Source organism: Nicotiana tabacum, chromosome 22 (assembly GCF_000715075.1).
Source record: "Nicotiana tabacum cultivar K326 chromosome 22, ASM71507v2, whole genome shotgun sequence".
Classification (NCBI taxonomy): domain Eukaryota; kingdom Viridiplantae; phylum Streptophyta; class Magnoliopsida; order Solanales; family Solanaceae; genus Nicotiana; species Nicotiana tabacum.
In genome coordinates this window covers 89,965,767-89,986,904 of record NC_134101.1, presented here as the reverse complement: position 1 = coordinate 89,986,904, position 21,138 = coordinate 89,965,767, and the positions used below count along the sequence as shown (strand labels likewise).

At 34.6% G+C, this 21,138-nt stretch overlaps 3 protein-coding genes across 7 annotated transcripts; 2 read left to right on the top strand and 1 right to left on the bottom strand.

The window, feature by feature from the left end:
- Nucleotides 1–650: 650 nt before the first annotated feature.
- LOC107793879 (protein transport protein SEC13 homolog B-like) lies at nt 651–12,555 on the top strand. 3 transcript variants are annotated; one of them, XM_075243523.1, is made up of 3 exons: nt 651–1,377; nt 9,615–9,678; nt 11,231–12,555. In XM_075243523.1, the coding sequence occupies exon 3, from the start codon at nt 11,266–11,268 to the stop codon at nt 12,172–12,174; it is 909 nt and encodes a 302-aa protein (XP_075099624.1). In that variant the 5' UTR covers nt 651–1,377; nt 9,615–9,678; nt 11,231–11,265; the 3' UTR covers nt 12,175–12,555. The 3 variants fall into 3 exon arrangements, with proteins under 3 accessions (XP_075099624.1, XP_075099625.1, XP_075099623.1); XM_075243522.1 differs by lacking the exon at nt 651–1,377 and adding an exon at nt 3,997–4,060; XM_075243524.1 differs by lacking the exon at nt 9,615–9,678.
- Nucleotides 12,556–13,618: 1,063 nt separating this feature from the next.
- On the top strand, nt 13,619–18,244 carry LOC107793880 (uncharacterized). 3 transcript variants are annotated; one of them, XM_016616320.2, is made up of 9 exons: nt 13,619–14,050; nt 14,790–14,867; nt 15,233–15,625; nt 16,061–16,196; nt 16,351–16,513; nt 16,872–17,000; nt 17,139–17,333; nt 17,762–17,884; nt 17,965–18,244. In XM_016616320.2, the coding sequence occupies exons 1-9, from the start codon at nt 13,897–13,899 to the stop codon at nt 18,055–18,057; spliced, it is 1,464 nt and encodes a 487-aa protein (XP_016471806.1). In that variant the 5' UTR covers nt 13,619–13,896; the 3' UTR covers nt 18,058–18,244. The 3 variants fall into 3 exon arrangements, with proteins under 3 accessions (XP_016471806.1, XP_075099620.1, XP_075099621.1); XM_075243519.1 differs by having other exon boundaries at nt 17,139–17,338; XM_075243520.1 differs by lacking the exon at nt 13,619–14,050 and having other exon boundaries at nt 14,804–14,867; nt 14,959–15,625.
- A 151-nt stretch (nt 18,245–18,395) lies between these two features.
- LOC107793881 (transcription factor MYB35-like) lies at nt 18,396–20,597 on the bottom strand. The gene is made up of 3 exons (XM_016616324.2): nt 20,465–20,597; nt 20,060–20,189; nt 18,396–19,622 (listed from the first exon to the last, which is right to left on the bottom strand). Exons 1-3 carry the CDS (start codon nt 20,595–20,597, stop codon nt 19,124–19,126), a joined length of 762 nt encoding a protein of 253 aa, XP_016471810.1. The 3' UTR covers nt 18,396–19,123.
- Nucleotides 20,598–21,138: the final 541 nt, after the last annotated feature.

Sequence of the window (21,138 nt, the reverse complement as noted above, 5' to 3'; positions counted from 1 at the left end):
TTAGTCCCTCCAAATAAGGGTCGGGTCAAAAAACTTGACTAGTCATTCTTTGTCTGAAAACTCTTCGCGTTTCTAGTCAAAGAGGGGCAGTTGCAGACATGTGATTTTTGACCCTCACCAAGATTTTTTATATTTTAGCGTAAAATATTTAATTTAGGCCTAAAATAGCTATTTCAACTCATTTTTACTCTTTTACTTTATTTTGTTATAAGAAAAATGAAAATCACAAAAAATATTTTAGTTTTTCATAAATTTTTAAAAAAATAATAATATAAAAATGGTACTTTATCTTTATTTTTATATAATTTCGAAAACACAAAAATAGTTTCATGTTTAGTTTAATTAATTAGGATTAGCTTTGGATGGTGTAGTATTTTTATCTTATTTTAAAAAGAGTCAATTAAGGTGTTGGATCACAATTTTAAGAGTTTTAGAGCCCAGTTCTTGGCCCAATTCGGATTAGTCCATTAAGCCTAGGGACCCTTCTAGACTCTTCTTTGGAACAAAAAAACAAATAAAGAAGACCCTAAGGACTTAACACAAAAGACCTAGGGACTAATGGGCAAAATACACAAAAATACACCTAAACCTAGACTCTACCTATAAATTAATGCTTAAAAAAATCAAAAAAAAAGAAAGAAGAACGAAAAAGCTGAAAAAGCTGCGCAGCTTTACAAAGGAGACCCCCCCGATTCCTCATCTTCTTCATTCCCCCATTCCAAAATACCTGGAAATTTTTCTGTTTTCTTTTGGATTTCGAAAAAGAGAAATAAACAAAGGTCTCTATTTTAGGAAGTATTATCCTTATGATTGAGTTTCAGAAAATATACAAAAACCTAGAGATACCCTGAGGATCGTCGTCTTCAAAACCATCCCAAGCGACCCCCGCGTTCCATCTTCTTCTTCATTCCGATAACTGCTTCAGCAGCCTAACGCCCCAGCACATCTCACCAGCCCGTCGCCGTCTCTCACGACTCCGTCCAGTGACTCCTCGCCAGAAACCAACCCCACCGGAGAAACCAGAACTTATGCCAAATGCTCTGCTGGAAAACGCAGCAACACAGCTAGAAAAACCAATCTAGACAGCCCGCTTCTGCCCTATTCTCACCCAGTCAAGTTTTGTCCATTTTCAAGTTCTCCGGCGAGCTTCATGGTTGTCCGTGGTCATGTTTGAGTTTTGAGTCCCGTCCGGAGGTCGCCGGCGAGGTTCCGTCAACCATTTCGTCCGTGGTCCAGAGTTGAAGGCTCAATTCTATTTCGGAAAAATCACGTTTGCTCGATTTCTGGCCGTGTACTACTGGAAATTTCATCAAATGAAAGGTTCGATTTTCAGTTTGTCATAGTCGCTGAAGTGCTATTAATTGGAGAGCAATTCAGGTCCATTTTTCCTCCTCTTCTCTGTTAGTTGCGATGTTATTTTCGTGGTTGTGATTGAAAGATATTGCTGGCCTATTCTCGTAATTGCTTGTTGGTTTCATATGTGTTTCTCAAGCTCGTTATATTTGATTAGTCCTTTAAATGTACTTGAGCAGCATAGTTGGTTTCATATGTGCAACTCTTTCGGTCTTCTTTAAGATGGTGATTTGTATTGCAATGGATAATTTGTACTGGATTGTGACTTGAATTAATGTTCATATTAGATTTTTCCTGCTCACGTTTAGAAGGGACTATAGATGGATTTAGTCTAAATGATTCGTGAAAACTAAGCCAAATTGGGAAATACAGGAACACGCAATATTATATACTTAGTATTTGTACTACACTACCTGGGGAGTCTTGTCTAGTTAGCTTGCAGTATTTAGTCCATGATTGGATCTGTTGAGTTTAGTAATTTACCCTCTAATGCATTCCTAGTTTGTGAGAAGAAAATTGAATTTCACCAAATCGTGGGTATGTTAGCAAGCTGTGGCATTACATTTAGTTATGGGGTATCTGTTGAGCCAGTGGGAACGGAAAAGGGACAAAAATAATTAAATTGTTTACATGTTTTGTTTCTCTTTTGTCTATTTATTTTGTTATATTGTCCGCTAGAAGCATGTTTAGGTCGACCACACTCAGGTATGGCTCCCGTGGCGTAGTCGTGATACCTAATTTCAAATTAGTTTTAAATATGAGCATCCGCCGTTCGCTTTAGCTGAGTAAATCTTCTTCTCTAAATAAGTTAAGGTGTTCCATACAATCACCTAGTGTATGGCCCTCACATCGATATCTTAACTGATGAAGAAAAATGCTTTGAACTCTCGTAGCTTGCTTTAGACGCGTTATTTTGATCTACTTTCCTAAACTTGGATGCACATTTATGTGACCCAAATCCAGATCTCAACGATGTTAAAATATGTCAAAAACCACGGGTGCATTTATGTGACGTGGTTCGAGACGTGTTTTAATAACGTTGCAATTTTCTTTAAAAAATGAATAAAAGTGGTTATAAAGTTAAAATTGAACCATAGGCTAAAACATGTATTAAAATCAGATAATAGGCCAATTATAACAGTTGCGCGACCGTGCTAGAACCACGAAACTCGAGAATGCCTGACACCTTCTCCCGGGTTAACAGAATTCCTTACCCGGATTTTTGGTTCGCGGATTGTTAAACAGAGTCAATCTTTTCCTCGATTCGGGATTTGAACCGGTGACTTGAGACACCATAGATTATCCCAAGTGGCGACTCTGAATCTTTTAATAATAAATCCCGTTTCGATTGTCCTTTAAGTGGAAAAACTCCCTTATATATACCCTTTTCGGAGGTGTAGGTAAAAAGGAGGTGTGACAACATATATTTATACATAATCAATTTTAAAAATTGAAGGAGTAAATACAATTTCCTAGAAAGGTGAAAGAATTCTAACTAAATTGTTAACATTTGGAAAAATATATACCAGATCTTGCCGGTACAATAAGTATGACTTCCCTTTGCCTTTAAATTTCCGGCGACTTTTGATGCCTCAGCTGGATCCTTTGCCTTGGAAGTTTTCTTTTTCGTTTCTTTTTCTGGCATTAAAAAGGCATAACAGGTTGCGGTGAAAACGAAAAAATAGGCTGAATTTGACGATCATAGAAGAATTCCCCAACCAAAGCTTCTGGCTTCCCCATTCTATAAGATCTACAGTTTTTCCAATTCAGTTAATCAGAATTTTGTAAAAAATTAGTTTATTTCTCTGTTGGGTTTTGCTCCTTGGGGTTTTGGGAGTGGGAGGGAGATTGTGCATACTGTAAAAGAGTGGAAAGTTTTGGAATTAGGAAAGTTTTAGAATTTAGGCGAATTTTATGGTTTAAGAGAAGATGAACGGGGAAGAGAGTTTGGGTAAAATCAAGAATAAGATCTGAAAAATGGGGAAGTTATTGGGTCGGGTCAGTTAAGTGGGTCGAAGTAATATTCATTTTTGTTCCGGTTAGAGATTGTCATGTGACCCAGTAGAAAAATAACACGTCACTAAATATAGGCCCACCAGTTCTACCGTTAGTCGCGGGATAATTTTGTTAATAGAAATAACATGTTATGTTTTTTTGGACGGAGAGATGGATAAAGGGTATTTATAAACCATTTGGCAAAGATAAAGGTTATTTTTGGCCCTTTTCCAAATAAAATAAAATATAACAAAAAAAGAAAAGATAGGGAAAAAAATAGAAAAAAGAAAAACTTGTTATGATAAAAATCAAAATATGGTGGATGACTACTCTTCCTCCACGATCTTTCTCTCAAATGGTTAATGACATATTCAATGACATATTTTCTATGTTCAATGACATATTCCATGACATATTTTCTTCACTTTTCATGCCTATATAAAGGCTTTGTAATAGATAAGAAAATACACACAATTTAAGAAGAAAATCTCTTCCTTTCTCTCTATCTCTATTTCTTGTTCATGTTTTACTAAATTGTCTTTATTTCTTGTTCATGTTTTACTAAATTGCTTTTTTTCATAACACGTTATCAGCACGAGTCTCTAACTAATTGTATATATATATCTACAAAAAAATTTCTACATCCGGAAAGATTACAATTAGAAGCCATACATATCATCACATGGTTAAATGTAAAGAGAAACTACATATGGTAAGTAATGAAATGTAAGAAGGTATGATTATCTTATACTTGTCATTCCTTTAAAATCTCATATGCACACAACTTCGTACTACACTTGTATTGCATAAGCACATATTAATATTACATCTTTTATATCACATGAATGGAATAAAATTTTCGAAGTTCTGTATGTTAAAATCATAGTAGCAGTTAATTGTTGATATGATGCATGTCATGGTAACCAAGGAAATTTTATATAAATTGTCTTATGCATATTTATGTGTTAACTATCTTCAATCTGTCCTGCCGCTTTTAACATTTTCTTTTACTTGATGAATATTTATTTTTTCCTTTTGGATACACTTGCATATAGTACCAAAAAAAAGGAATAAAAAATAAAATAAAATTGGTCATACTGATTAAAAGCATAAATCATCTTGAAGAAAACAAGAAATACTTCACATCTTTATCTAGGTTGATTAATTACTTCTTTGAAGTTTGGAAAACAAACCAGCTATTGAGAAAGTATACTTCATAATTTATGGTCGTATCATTTGAAAGCAAACAATGATTAGTATGACTACTAGAAGAGGTATTTTTGAGTATCCATGACCTACTTGATGTTTGCTACTGACTTACCATTTTTAAGTATTTTATATGAATGATGCACAAGCTACAACTGGTAAGTTGTTACTTATAATGTCACTTTTCAGGTAATATAAATACTGAATTTATGTATTAGTACTATATATGTGTTGTTACCTATATGATGTACTTTTGATAAATTTATTCACTAATTGCTTGGTTGAATTGAGTGAAGGAAAGTCATGTCGTTAAATCAAATCCAATAGGTAGGGTATACCCCGAAAACAACAATATTTTTGAGAGAGACTCAATAAATATTATGACAATGATTTTATGATCCTTTTAAACTCTAATAGAATTTAGAAGAAATATTCTGACTACAAACAATTGTATTTCATATAGATGCTACAAATAATTAATAAAGCTTTACGCTGATTTGAGATTTGTACACTTATTTAAGAAAGCAAATTTGATTTGCTAAGTTGCAAATTAGTTGTGTATAACTTTCTTGGCATGTGATTGAAATTAAGGCTTGAGAATGAATCTCAATATTGTTTAGCCTATTATGCCATTAATTGAGGATAAGACATCGGGATCAAGTCCTGATGCTCCATAATGATAAGAGTTGGGTTTGAGTCCCAATTTATTATGGCCTAACATGCCTTTATATTGGTAAGACATTGGGTTTGAGTCCCAATGTACCATATTGATGATATAATGATGACTAAAGAAAAATAATATATTTTTCATGAAAAGGCATGAAAATTGTCCCACTTGATTTGCTCCATTCTTGAAGTGAATGTGATAGCAGTGCATAATAAGTTTCAGTGAAGACAAGTGGTTGAACAATGAACGTGAGCGTTCCAAATATCAAAATAATAATAATCATCACTATGATTATAAAAGGAGAACAATAAGGGTTCTCAAAATAGTCCTTCAAAATGTGAAGACAATGCTTACCATCAAATTGGTATGAAAATAATAAAGCACGTCGCTGATTATGATCCATTCCTTGAAGAGAATGTGACTTGTGATAAGCATTAAGAATGCAAACCAATTCCTAAAGTTGAATGTGGCAATATGTGATAAAAGCAATGAATAAAGACATGCAATTCATGATTATATGAATACCACACAACTCACCTCTAAGGGAGGTTTGAGTAAAATAAAGAGAATAAATATTATTGTGTGGTTACATGAATATGTCATTGGTCGCGTACATGTGATATGCCAAATATGATTTTGTCATGCCTTATAAAAGTTATTAAAGGCAAAATTAAAGCAAGAAATGATTTTGCTTATGATGATTTTGACCATGATAATTTATTATGATATAATTTTCTCCGTGAAGGAGACATTTACCATATGAATGGTATGATAAAAGATCTTGTTGTACAAAAGTTGTTAAGAACTCCGGAAAAACTAATTTGTTACTACCTGGATGAATAAACTTATTCATGACATTGATATTGTAAAGTCTCAAAAGAAACTTTTTGAGTTTCAAATATATAAGTCAAAGTGATTGGCATATTGAGACTATAAATGAAAGGAATATTGAATACTTCATATTTCTATAATCATATCGGGTAGATATGAAAGGTTACCCGATCTTCTTTCTATTTGTACTACACAAATATAAGCATGATGCTGGAATCATATGCCACAAGTAAACTAGAGGTTTACTAAAACAAATATTAATTGGCATGACTGGTTGACCATCTCGGTTCAATTACGATGCGAAAAATTAATTAAGAATTACATTGACATATATTGAAGAATAGAAGATTCTTCAAGAATTCTCTTGTGCTGCTTATTCTCATGATATACCAGTTAAAGGTTGAGATTGAATCCTTTGATTTCTGGAAGGAATAAAAGGTGATATATATATGGGTCCAGTCGCCTGCCATGTGGACTGTTTACTATAATATGATTTTAATAGATACATCTATTTTATGGTCACATGTGCATTTGTTATCAACTTGCAGTTTGGTTTTTGCAAGATTGCTTGCTCAAATTATTAGAGCACAATTCCAGAATATACATTATGATAATTTATCGTAATAATACTGGTTTAAATCCAAGTTGGTTTAGCAGAAATTGTATGCCTCCAATTATAGCTAAATCATTGGTTATGAGAACAAAACTCCCAAAAACAAAATTTGGTATGAGATTTATTATTTAATATACAGCAGCACTTGTACGCATTTAGCCAAGTTATAAAAAATTTTCCCTATCCCAATCGGTTTAGGGTCAGGAACCAAATAATTTCTATATAGAAATATGGATGTGCTATATGATTTAATTATGCCACCAAAATGCACAAAGATGAGTTCCCAAAGATGGTTGGGAAATGTGTTGGTGATTCCAACATTAGGGGGAGAAAATGGGCAGCTGAGAAAGTGATACGTGAAATGAATTATTATGAATACATATAGATCCTCGTACAAGAAAATATAAACTTGAAGTTCAAGTGATAATTCATTTACAAATTATTGCCAGACGCATTTGCTGACCCAAAGCTAAATGTCATATTTCAGTTGCTAATGCTCCAAATAGAATAAAGTCCATGAGGGACAGAGTCTATGGCACGCATGAAGTGTAACAGACCAATCGGTTCCAAAGGTAAAACTCCTTGAAGAAGGAGAGGGACAAATATTCAACATGGTCATAATAAGGAGGCAAGTGCCCTAGAAGAGCACCACGACATAACACTTCATAAGACCTCATGGGAGAGGCTCAGGTACCTGAAAATAATGAAATAAAGAGATCTCAATAAGTTATGTCTTTATTGGGTAATAATGGAACCGACATAAAATGATTGTCGACAATATTGTTAATATAATGTAGCGCTCAATATGATTAATATTGACGAGGATCTTGAGATCAAATCTGTCATGAAATTTGGACGGATAAAAGATTGGCCAAATAAAAAATACGCAATGAAATTGACTTCACCTGAAAAATGTGAAGTTGGACGGATAGTCCAACACCTGAAAGTATAAAGTCAATTGAGGTATAAATGTGTTATTGTGCGAAAGGTTCAAGTCGATAGACATAAAGACGACTTGTGGCACAAGAAAATTAGTAAATATCCTCACATTGAATATATGGAGACATGTTCTCTTATAGTGGATATAGTCACTTCAGGTTTTAATCTGGCAATATATGAAAAACTTGATATGCGTATAGTGGATATCATTGAAAGATTTAAATTGTCTTGGAGCATATTAAGGTTTCCAAGAAATTTATTAAATAAAGCTTCAAAAATTCTTATACGGATTGAAACAATCAGGGCGCATATGGTATAATCGCCCGAGAGAGTACTTGTTGAAAGAAGGGTATAAGAATAATTCAATTTGTCCTTGTGTCCTTATAAAAGGATATGGATTTGAATTCGTTATAATCGCCATGTATGTTGATGATTCAAATATCATTAGAACTCTCGGAGAGCTTCCTAAAGCAGTAGACTGTTTAAAGAAAGAATTTGAAATGAAAGATCTTGGAAAGACAAAATTTTGTCTTGGTCTACAAATTAAATATATGAAAGATAGAATTTTTGTCCTTCAATCAGCATACACAAAAAGATTTTAAAGAGCTTCTATGTGGATAAAACACATCCATTAAGTACCCCGATGGTTGTGAGATTACTCGATATAAATAAAGATCCACTCCGACCTCATGAAAATAATGAAGAGCTTCTTGGTCCTAAAGTACCATATCTTAATGCAATTGGTGCGCTAATATATCTTGCTAACACTACAAGGCATGACATAACTTTTTCAGTTAATGTCTTAACAAGATATAGCTCCGCTCAAGGAGAAATTGGAATAAAATCAAGCACATATTGCGTTATCTAAGGGGGATTACCAATATGGGCTTATTTTATGGCAATGATTGCAATACCGATCTTGCTGGTTATGTCGATGTGGAGTATTTATCTGACACACACAAGGCTTGATCTCAAACATGTTATGTGTTTACATGTGTGGCACTGTCATATCTTGGCGATCGACAAAACAATCAATCGTGGCTACTTCTTCTAATCATGCTGAGATAATTGCTATTCATGAAGCAAGTCGAGAATGTGTATGGTTGAGGTCTACTATACATCTTATTCGAGACAAATGTGATTTGAAGTGTGATAAACTACCCACAGTTTTGTATGAAGAAAATACAACATGCATAGCCCAATTAAAGGGAGGATTCATAAATGAGTTAAGACAAAATACATTTCACCTAAATTATTGTTCACACATGATCTTCAAAAGAATGGTGATATTAATATGCAGCGGATCCGTTCAAGTGATAATATGGCTGATTTGTTCACCAAATATCTACCGGCGTCAACCTTCAAGAAACTAGTGTACAAGATTGGGATACGAAGGCTTAACGATGTGAACTGATGATCTCATCAGGGGGAGTTAATACACGTTGTACTCTTTTTCCCTTACAAGGTTTTGTCCCATTTGGTTTTCTTTGCAAGATTTTTAACGAGGCAACCAAAAGGCGTATTTCTAAATATGTGTACTCTTTTTCCTTCATTAGGATTTTTTTTCCCATAGGGTTTTTTCCTAATAAGGTTTTAACGAGGCACATTATTTATGGACATCCAAGGGGGAGTGTTATGATAAAAATCAAAATATGGTGGATGTCTACTCTTCCTCCATGATCTTTCTCTCCAATGACATATTCAATGACATATTTTCTATGTTCAATGAAATATTCCATGACATATTTTCTTCACTTTTCATGTCTATATAAAGGCTTTGTAATAGATAAGAAAATAATACAATTTAAAAAGAAAATCTTTTCTTTCTCTCTATCTCTATTTCTTATTAGTGTTTTACTAAATTATTTTACTTTTTGTTCTATGTTTTAGTAAATTGCTTTTATTTCGTAACAAAACTCAAATTCAAGGTAAACATCAACTATGAATAACTTATAGATTTGCTGCACAAATAAGCTTTCCACATTAGACAGTTCAGTTCTCTCTCTGCAGATTCGAGTTGCGCTATTTTCTCCATCCCATCGCTTGACTCTGAAACATTCTATTACAGTTACAGGTAAAAAGCTTCCTCGTTATCCCATAATTTCATCAGATTATATTAAGATCTGTATGTTCGTCCTGAAAACTATAATTTTGCCATGCTTTTTTTGCCTTCTCTTTATTCTTTTTCGGATCGACCCGGTTTGTGACCCAAGGAAAAATGCTAGATCTATCAAGCTTACATTTGTATTTTTGTTTTTTTCTGATATCTCTGATTTCTTTGTGTTTAATTGGGCTTCATCGATCCATGATTTGGTTTTTTACTCATCTGAATTTTGTCAATTTTAGAGAGAATTCTTGTGTTAATCGAATAATTGGAAGCGAAAAAAATGATATATATTTCCAACCTGCCTAGCCTTGGTGGGTAGAGTTATGTGGTGTCTGTGCTGGTGGGAGGTAACGGGTACTCAATGGATTAGTCGAGGTGGGTGCAAGTTGGACTGCACAACACCGTCACAAAAAATAAAATTTTCCCTTAGATAGGAAGCTAAGAAAATATTTCCAGGAGGTCCAGTAGTGCACTAAAAGATAGTTATAGGAGATCCACAAATTTATATCTGCAAATATATAGATCGTTTTTATTTTTAACATTTGTATTAGATTCAAAAAATTGTTTATGAATGTGTGGATGAGTTAAATATAATTTTATGTTTGTTAGGCGTTGTCCCCCTTTGTGTTTTTTGAATATATGCACATCCATTTTTGTGTGTGCTTATATTAGCCTAGATATGGAAGAATCATATGGCCAGCCCTAATACGTTTGTGATTGATTGAGTTATGATAAACATATGTTGGAGTCTTCTTTAGAACGATGTGATATCTGTTGAGCCCCCGGGGCTTCGGTCTAGTGGTAAGAGCACAACGTGTGATGTGTAGATTAGGTGCACCGCTCACGTCACAGGTTTGAACCTGCCATAAGGGTAGAGTGGTGGACCGATTATCCACAAGTTTCGAATTATGCGCCATAGCCCTCATAGATATCTTGGTTAGTAGAAAAAGAAAGTGTGATATCTTTTGCGGACAGCAGTCACTTTATGGAAAGGAATTTTGGGAAAATCTATATCGTCCTTTATATGGAAGTAGCCTAATAACTTCAGTAGATATATCACAGTTAAAAATATTTCTGGTAGCATTAGACTAGTTTAGGTTAGGGTATATGATTTTAGTATTTTCATCTCAATGGATTACCTTTGTTGAAATTCTAAGAAAAATGTTAGTCTACAACGTAAGGACATTGAATCATTCATAGTACAAGTATGTGAATAAAGAAGCCAACTAGAAAATTTGTAGCTGATTATAGGAATCCGGGTTGAGGTAGTCTTTCTAATTTTTACTAGGACAGTGTCACATTAGGTTAGTGGAGAGGATTTTGATTTACCTTAATTTGGAACCTAGAGTGATTAACCAATATGCTCACTACAAAGTTTTGATTTGCGATACAGAAAGCATTGAAAGTTAGTCATGTGAATCACTTGTGATGTATATGAATATTTCGTATAGTTGCTTGAATTGCGTGTATGATCAATTAAACTGACATTTACAAAAATTAACTGACCAATAAATTATAGGAGCTGAGAGACATTGTGTAGTGGCAAAAGAAAAGATGCCTGCACAGAAGATTGAAACAGGTCACAATGACATAGTTCATGATGTTTCCATGGACTATTATGGGAAACGAGTGGCCACAGCATCATCTGATATGACCATAAAAATAGTTGGAGTCAGCAACAACTCAACTTCACAGCACCTTGCCACTCTGAGTGGCCATACTGGTCCTGTCTGGCAAGTTGCTTGGGCACACCCTAAATTTGGCTCAATCCTTGCTTCCTGCTCCTATGATGGAAAAGTTGTAATCTGGAAGGAAGGCAATCAAAATGAGTGGACACAAGCTCATGTTTTTAGCGACCATATATCATCGGTTAACTCTATTTCATGGGCTCCTCATGAACTTGGGCTGTGCTTGGCTTGTGGTTCTTCTGATGGTAGTATCTCAGTTCACACTGCTAGGTCAGATGGTCTTTGGGACACTACAAAAATTGACCAAGCACATCCAGTTGGGGTAACAGCAGTCTCATGGGCACCATCAATGGCTCCTGGTGCCTTAGTTGGTTCAGGTGTTCTTGAACCTGTTCAGAAGCTGGCATCCGGTGGCTGTGATAACACCGTGAAGGTTTGGAAGTTATATAATGGTGTTTGGAAGATGGACTGCTTCCCTGCACTACAGATGCACACTAACTGGGTGCGGGATGTAGCCTGGGCACCAAACTTGGGACTTCCTAAATCGACAATTGCTAGTGCTTCAGAGGATGGTACAGTTGTCATATGGACTGTTGCGAAGGAGGGAGATCAGTGGGAGGGAAAGGTTCTTAAAGACTTCAAGACTCCTGTTTGGAGGGTTTCATGGTCTCTAACCGGAAACTTGTTGGCAGTGGCGGCTGGGGACAACGATGTTACATTGTGGAAAGAAGCAGTTGATGGGGAGTGGCAACAGGTCACTTCTGTCGACCAATAGAATCGAAGTAAAAATATTTACTAGCTCAAGTGAACTGAGGACTAGCCTTTTGGTTTAAGTTTTACTCTCTTTATTTGGTTTTACTTGATCCTTTTGTTTGTATTTGGTATATCTGATGATCAATCTGCTAAAGCGGGAGTTGCAAAAAGTTAGTTATATACCTTTTTTTTTTAGTTTTGGCCGGTGCTGGTATGTCCCATGTTATATTGCCTTCTGAATACACTCCTAGAGTAATTTTTATTCCTCTGCCCCTTGTTGTTTGAATTAGTACGGACTTATAATTTGTACTAATTCAGAATCTAGGTTCCTCTGTTATCAATTACTTCATGTATGACCAGTCCTTGTATTTCTTTTTTCTCAATGAATTTCACTTTCACTGCACATATATGACATAATTATGAATGATGGCATTCTTTGATATTACTGTTTATTTATGAACACCAAAAGTACTTATAAGTCAAAGTCAAAGCATATGCCATAAGTTGGTTACTCTTGGCTTTTCATTTCATCTTAAGAGCACTTTTGGTTTGAGTAATATTCTTATTATTTTATTTCTAATATTTTTTTGGTAATCCTTCAAATACTATTCTCAAAACAAATCCTTAATTCCTCTCCATATCATTTTTGTTGTTCGTCATTTTACATGTTTTAAATTATAATCTTAATGATTTTGAGGACGTTTCAATCATTTTATCGGAAAGAATGTTTGTTAGATTTTATTTAACCAAACGCATTATTAACACTCAGAGTTTTGATCTTGTAAGAAGTAACACGTGTGCTCACAACATTGCATCTTCTCTCTTCTACAACATTTGCTGTGGTTCCACTTGCAGATTTTGTACCACAGCATCATGTCTCCAACTTTTACAATTCAGTTATGGGTCCCCTAGACCTGATACTTTATACTTACCTGCATTCGTATTTCTATCAAATCGAGCAATTTAATTTTTAACAATAAAAAGTTAATCCGAGAATATATCATTTTGACTATGGATAAGTGACAAATATAAGTATGAAAGGTATGTCTTGCATTTATTGAATTAACATATAATGGCGAAGGTAGAATTTTCACCATGCGAATTCAAAATATAAAAAGAGTAAGTATATGAAGAGCTAAATGGATTCAACATCTAATAAATACTATACATTAAAGAAATTTCACCTTATATGCACAATATAATTTTGAGCGAACCTCTTCCCCTTAATTTCGGCCCTGAGTCTTAACTCCAGTGATGAATAAATAAGTTATTTACCCACTAAGAGATGTATTTCTACATGATAATTTGGTTATATTCTTCAAGCTTCTTATGAAAGTGACAAGGATTATATTAAGACACGTCATCAATAAATTAGCTTATTTTATGGAATTTTACGTAGCAAGAATTATAAAGAAACACGGTACTCGCACATGAAAATTTGGTACATAACCTTAGTCATGTGGACGGTCGAGGAATATTGTCGTTGACAAATTATCCACTCCAACCTATTAAACTTTGCCATTTATAAAGTTGTCCCTTTTGGAAATTGCAGTAGTAGTTTGATGAATTTGGTATCATTTTAAGAACCCAAAAAAGGAATTTTCTCAAAAGTTGAATTTACTAGAACATTAGTTGTTTCATATAATTAGACAAAAAAGTTCTTGCAATATTCATTCTTATCCTATCAGTTGTAATTTTGTTAAAATTCCAATTTGTTGTGTTTTTGAGAATTTGAAAGAAGAAAATGGGAGCGTGTGGATCAAAAACTAGAAGGTGCATAGGAATGAATGATCTTCATATGAAGAAACATCAAGAAGGGAGGAACACTGTATCTCACAAGCTCAATAAGATTGAACCATCTTCTAAGAATATTTCTTGCTCCATAACTACATCCAAAGGTATAATTCTTAGCTGATTTCTCTTCCTATCTGTCTAAGCTTTAAGGGCAGAGTTATTTGGTACCGGTTGTCTAAATTTCGGCGATAGAGTTATCTGATACTAGGTATCTAACTGGTGAGAGCTAGCATGTTCCATCAACGAGTGTGGTGGGATGGATGAATTCCCTCCATATTTTTTGGGTTTAAAACGTGAGAATGGAGAAACTCCTGATAGGAAGCACTTTTCTCCTTTAGTGGGCCCCTACGTTGCGAATTTGAATTGGTCGGAATATTTATACCCAAAAAAGGTAGCAACTTCCCACTAGAATAGTCGAGGTGGCTCAAGTTGGACTGACAAATTATTTTAAAAAAGGAACACGATTAGCTGATTTCCTTCTCAAGCCATCATCTATATTGATTGTGATTCTGTTGTTGCAATAAAGCATTGCCTTTTTTTTTCTTCCTTAGCTTAAAGATGAGTTAATAACAATATAGGATTAGTTTTGATCATGAAACATTTGACTACTATGTTGAATTCTGCTTCTATTTGTTGACTACATGTTTGATTTCTTACTTTTTGCTTTTAATATATGCTTGCCTATTGAAATGTCTTGACTGTTTTGGTAAAATTATGAAGCTGGAACATAGACAAAAGCACAGTGTTCTTTTCATACTTTTGGATTATAGCTTCCCCTCGGCAAATTTTGTAGGACTGGCTAGATTGGAATATGACTCTAAGTGTTTTATTTGGCCTAAACAGGAAATGCAGAATTTGACTCTGGGCCTGAGGTGATGATTGAATCGGAAAGTAGCAATGATTTTCATAGCGCGCAAGATGGTAATTCATCTGAGTAAATAAACATTCATAGTCGTTGTTTTAATGTCTTTCATGAATTTGACGCGCATGATGTCTCCTCGTGCGGAACCAGGAGTTGAAGGTCACAGGTGCACTTTTGGATTCAACCAAAATCTGCTTTCTACATAGGGTGCCCAGTACTAATATATTACTATTTTCCAAGAACATATACATGTATACATGGAATTTTTGCCGAAATTTACGGGTGCCGGTGACCCCTCTCTGTATAGCATAGGTCAACCTCTGCTCGTGTTACATCCCTCGTCAGTTCTTTTCCTTGTAAAAACATAGAAATTGATGGGCAGGATATAAGTGATCAATGTTTTCTGTAACTTCAAAATTTGCAGTATTTTCACAGAGTGGCAGTGGATCTTTTTCAACTGTTATTTCTCCAAGGTTTTATGATACTGTTTGTTGCAACAGTAATGCTGCTTTTGAGTCCGCAGCAAAACATGAACAATCATTTGCAATTGCGGAACCAAATATTGTCAGAGAAGTTTCTGTAAAAAGAAAATCTTCTAAGGATCCTCAGCTGAAATTGCACAATCCTCAAAATGAAATGACGGTTCCACGCCCTATTGAGAAAGTGTCTAGCAGAAACATGGATAAAAATGCTGAAGGAGTTCAGCTCGAAAAGAGAAAATCTGCAATCCCAAGCTCACCAGGCACCAGAAGGAAATCATCTCTAACCAAAATATTATCTTTTAAACGGAGAGAAGCCTATTCAAATTCTGCATCATGTAAGTGTTTTTAACTTATATTTTGTTAATACCCGGCCCTAGCCTGTAATTGATTACTTTTCTTTGCATATAGACGGCATTGAAGCTGAAGTTGCTTTGTGAATAATTTCAAGAAGGAAATTTTATCTTGAATTTTATGCTATAGTATATTAAGCCAGTTGACGTCAATATTACATTACAGATGCAATTAAATGGCTAAAAAAATTAAGACAAATGGAAAAGTAGATAATATGCTCGTATGTCATCTTGAATAGATCGATACTTAGTAATCTGCAGATAACAGTTGTTTCCTTGCTAAGCATATGTAATTCATAGGCTGCACCTGACACATTGACTATTTCTATCAATACCTATTATTAACATTTCTATCAGGAGTTTTTGATGTTAAAACACTCACTTGCTTTATTATTAACATTTCTGCTTTTTCATCTTCAGTGTCGTCAAAGGCCTCTCTGCGAAGACCAGTCGCTGGTTCTCAAGTTCCATGCAGCCCGCAGTCGGCTAAACTGTCCAACTCTTGGTCATCAATTGAGCCAAATACTTTTAAAGTTCGTGGTAAAAGATACATTAGGTAAGATAATACCACTATTTGATGAACCAGATTTGTTACCTGAGTTTTTATAATACATAGTCCGACTCTACTGTATTTTTAACTCTAATCAAATTCCTTCGGTTACGTCTGTTCAATTGAATATCAAGTTTAACCCCTCTAAATTGTTTGGCAGGGACAAGAAGAAAGAGTTTGCTCCAAACCATGCTGCATTTTATCCTTTTGGGGTTGATGTATTCTTATCACCACGAAAAATTGAACACATTGCACGTTTTGTGGAACTTCCAGCCGTTGATTCATCTGGAGTAGTTCCTCCAATCCTTGTAGTAAATCTTCAGGTGTGTCCTTAGTTCTCTTAACACTTTATATATATCATTATTCTTTTGTTGAACAACTTGTCAAACAATGTCCATTCTAGTGGCATATGTGGAAATTTACACAAGCGGAGTAGGTCTATAATTACAATTCGACTTGTAAAGTCAGTTTAGGTCCGAAACTGTGTTGATTTTAGGGCTTTACTTCTTTTACCAAATTAATATACACTTAGTATTTTCAAGTGGTTGAGTTGTTAAATAGATCATTGAGCAAACTGCCTCATACATTTTGTTCCTGAATCAAATATTAGACAAAAAATGATTGACTGTTTTCTCATTTCAGTTTTTTGGCACTAAATAATTGATTGTTTTATCATCTCAGATACCATTGTACCCTCCCACAATCTTCATAAATCAACACAATGGGGAAGGGATGAGTTTTGTTTTCTACTTCAAGCTCTCAGAAAATTACTCAAAAGAACTTCCAGTCCATTTTCAAGAGAATATCCAGGTACGGTCGTGCATTTTGCTTAAAAAATATACATGCTCCTGTAGTCAGATATAGTTGTTGTTAGTGTGCACTTATGATTTTGGCTATTCTGAATAAATTCCCGACTAACTATTCTTTTGCTTGCTATCTGCATGACAGAGGTTAATTCGTGGTGAAATAGAGAAGATCAGAGGTTTTCCTGTAGATAAAAATGTACCCTTCAGGGACAGATTGAAATTCTTGGCGCGAGTTGTAAACATAGAGGATCTTCAGTTAAGTGCAGCTGAGCAGAAGCTCATGAACGCTTACAATGAAAAGCCTGTGCTCTCACGTCCTCAACACGAATTTTATTTGGTAAAGTAAATCTAATACTCTTTTGTGTAGAGCATTTATTTTCTTCCGATTATGTTGTCTCCAAGCTCTCTGGATATCTATAAAATATCTTAATTTTATCTTACATTATACTCTAGGTCCATTCATACTCTTGCCGTTAACAAATAGTACGTCTCATATTTCCCCTTGACCCAAACGGAGCTCCAATATGAAGTATAGCGGAGGGTAATTTTATATCATAGTCAAGATTAGAGAGGTAAATTTGGATATTTTTCCCGAGATATGTTGACACATGGAAATCATCAAGTCCATATTGGAGCTCCATCAAGGAGAAGGGAAAATATGCGACGATTTTGTATAGAAGATGAGACCTTTTCCCTTTATTTTTTGAGGATTGAGCATATATCCTTGACGTTCCTACTGAAACAATTTGTCGTGGTGACTTGCAGGGAAAAAACTATTTTGAGATTGATTTTGACATTCATAGATTCAGTTATATCGCCAGAAAAGGATTGGAATCTTGTAAAGACAGATTAAAGAACTTCATCCTTGATTTTGGTCTAACAATTCAGGTAGCTGTTAGCAATCCCGAGGATGATTGAATTTGCTCACAAAGACTTAAAATCTAAGATGCCTTGTAAATTTGGTGCAGGGAAACAAGACAGAGGACTTGCCAGAAAATATGTTATGCTGTATTAGATTGAAAGAGATAGACTACACCAATTATCAACAGCTAGGCTTCTGAATTAAGTATACAAAAAGTACGCGGCTCAACATGGTGAACCTATATGACAGGTCGAAAAAACTACTCATTTACTCTATAGGAACTTAGACTCTCTCTCTCTCCTTATGTGTGACTTAATTACAAAATAAGATCATGGTATGCTTTTACGGGTGATCTCGATTTCTTAAGGAATTTCTAGTCATTCAGATGACTATGGTTTCACTCTTGCGAGTTTAAATCTTTTCTTCAGTTTGCTTTGCAGGGCATTTCATTCTTGAAATGACTAAATGTAGCACCGTTTACTTTGTCTATAATAAAAAGGAAATAGAAAATCTCTTATGCATGGTTACTATTAGAAGTTAGAACATAAGCTGAGGAACTCGAAACAGGCTCCTAGCAATAGGGGAAAAAGGAATTGGCAAAGCAAATTAAAGAGTCCTGTTAACATTTATTCCAACTCGCGAAATTATATCAAGAGTCAATAATCAAGATACAAATCTAGAAGTGGAGGAAAATCCATTAGCATTTGCTTGTCGCGAGCCAAGATAGTGTCCACGAATGAATCCACAGCAGAGGAACAAGTGGTTTCTTCAACAGATTGCTTTTCCTCAACTTCAGTCACTTCCCCACAAGTGGGATTGTCCTTGTGAACTGAACTTGACAGATCCTTTGACAAATATATCCCAGCTTGGAGTTGGTATTCCTGTTTTTGCTCTGTATCTGTGGATGTACACAGATCTCCAAGTACAAACTCGTTCCAAGTAGATGTTGACGAAGAACATGCCGTGGTATGAACCTGATAAGATTAATTTTACGCATGGTCACTCGACTTGAAATAAGCAAAGAAAATACCCTATAAAGGGTGTTCAATATATGTTATATACCATTAAAATCTAATATTTTACCTACATATATAATGTAATTTTTCGACAAAGAGTGATCAGTTGACCACCCTTAGGGCTATATACCTTCGCTCCTGCCATCAAGGTGACTTTACTATTATTGTGGGCAAAATTTTGCGGATTTACTGTTATAGTGTATAAAAATTAGTTACTTTAATGTGGATTTACTGTTATAGAGGGTTTCTTTAATGGTCATACGTAAAATTAACTCGAACCTGAGATTGCACGGAAGCGTAAGAAGACGATGAGCTGAATACTGTTGGGTTAAAAGAAGTTGCTGATGAAATCAAGGGGGAGACTTCACTAAAACTGTTTGTTTGAAGAGTCTCCTCATGGATGACTTGATACTGAGGCTTAAGATCCCATGTGTATTTCTGAGTGGAGTAGTTTTCTTGTAACTGATCATTCATAATGTTGTGAACAAATTTGTCATGTGGAGTTCCACTTGAGAATGGAAATTGCTTTGATATTTCAGTGGTATTGTTGGGCAAACAGATATTATTTCTTGTATTTTGAATTGGAAGGCCACTGATTTTTCCATACTCAGCAAAGACTTGAGCAAATGGTTTATGTGTTACAGGATCAATTCCCATGTTCACAAGCTTTTTCTTGAGTTTTGTGTTCCAGTAATTTTTGACGTCATTATCTGTTCTCCCAGGTAATTGCTTTGCTATTAAAGACCACCTGAGACAATACAAGTTGTTACAAACCACAAGTTGTTAATTGAGAAAATATTTTTCAGAAAATATTTTTAGATGTTTGGCTGTTAGAAAATATTTTCCACCAAAAGAGGGTGTGTGGAAGACACTTTCCTTAATATTATCTGTACTCTTAACTTCATATCATTGCTTTGACCAATACTTAGACATTATATCAATCTTTAGTACTCAAACTTTCATTAAAACCACTATCCAGTTTGCTAATAATATTATCAATCTTTAGTAGTAATATTTTTTTGGGAAAATATTTCTCTCTTCAATCAAATATTGGAAAATATTTTTCATAAAATAAGTCCTTTTTTGAAAACATTTTTATGTAAAAAAGTAACTTTTGTCGTACCAAATACACCAAATTATTTACTTGCAAACCAAGGAAGATTAGGATTAAAAAAAAAAACTAACCTGCTACCAATGGTTTTGTGAAGCTCAAGGATGCACTCTTCTTCTTGAGGTGTGAAGTTGTCATGCTTAAGATCAGGGCGTAGATAATTGGTCCATCTGAGCCTACAACTTTTTCCACACCTATTGAGACCTTCAAATTCATCCAATAAGATTTGTACCAATTATCACTTTTGAGTAGATATATATGATCGACAAATAGAGACAGATTCAGAATATAACGGAATCAGAATATAAATATGGAGTGTCCAAGTATGAGTTCGAAATTTAGTATTTTGTTGAATTTTCGTTATATTCACATACATATTTATATATTTATGTGTAAAAAATACTGAATTCAATTGAACTCGTTAGAACTATATATAGTGCATCTGCCTCGACAAATGGAATATAGTGCATTGATCAAACCTGCTTTCTGAGGGACCAACGTCCAGTTGCCAATTCCATGAGAGGCTACATAAGCAAGAATTTTTGCATCTTCCTCAGCAGTCCACGGGCCTCTTTTGATATTTGCTTTATCACAACAAGGAGGCCTTCCCATTATCAGAAGATAAACAAAATCAAGATTTGCAAGTACCAAAGAGAGACAAAGAAGAAGAATAATAACAATGATAATAGAGAGATTGTTTGATATAATGGTAATGCAATTTTCATTAGCACTGAAAGCACGTTTGGAGAGGGGGGAGAGTATTAAACTAAAAAAAGGCATGAAATGCATGTAATTTTTGGCTCCCTTTTAGCAACATTTGCATGATTCTTCTCAAGAAAACTTTTTGACGTGACTTCCAAAATAATGCATGCTCTCTCTCTTTCTTTCTTTCTCTCTCTCACAGTCGACCCAAGAGAATAATAATGGAGTTTAAGTTATATTACCTGACAAATGTCTATAATTTTTACAAAACATCAATGCAATATGATTCATTATTACAGGTTATTATTACATTATCCAGGTTAGGCTTGATTTTAAAAGTTACCTCATGTTGTAACTTGTATGTTAATTTGATATGATAGTGCACAAGTTCTTATGATATTAAGCAATTGAACATAAACTCATAAAAGTTCTTTGGCTAGGAATCACATTG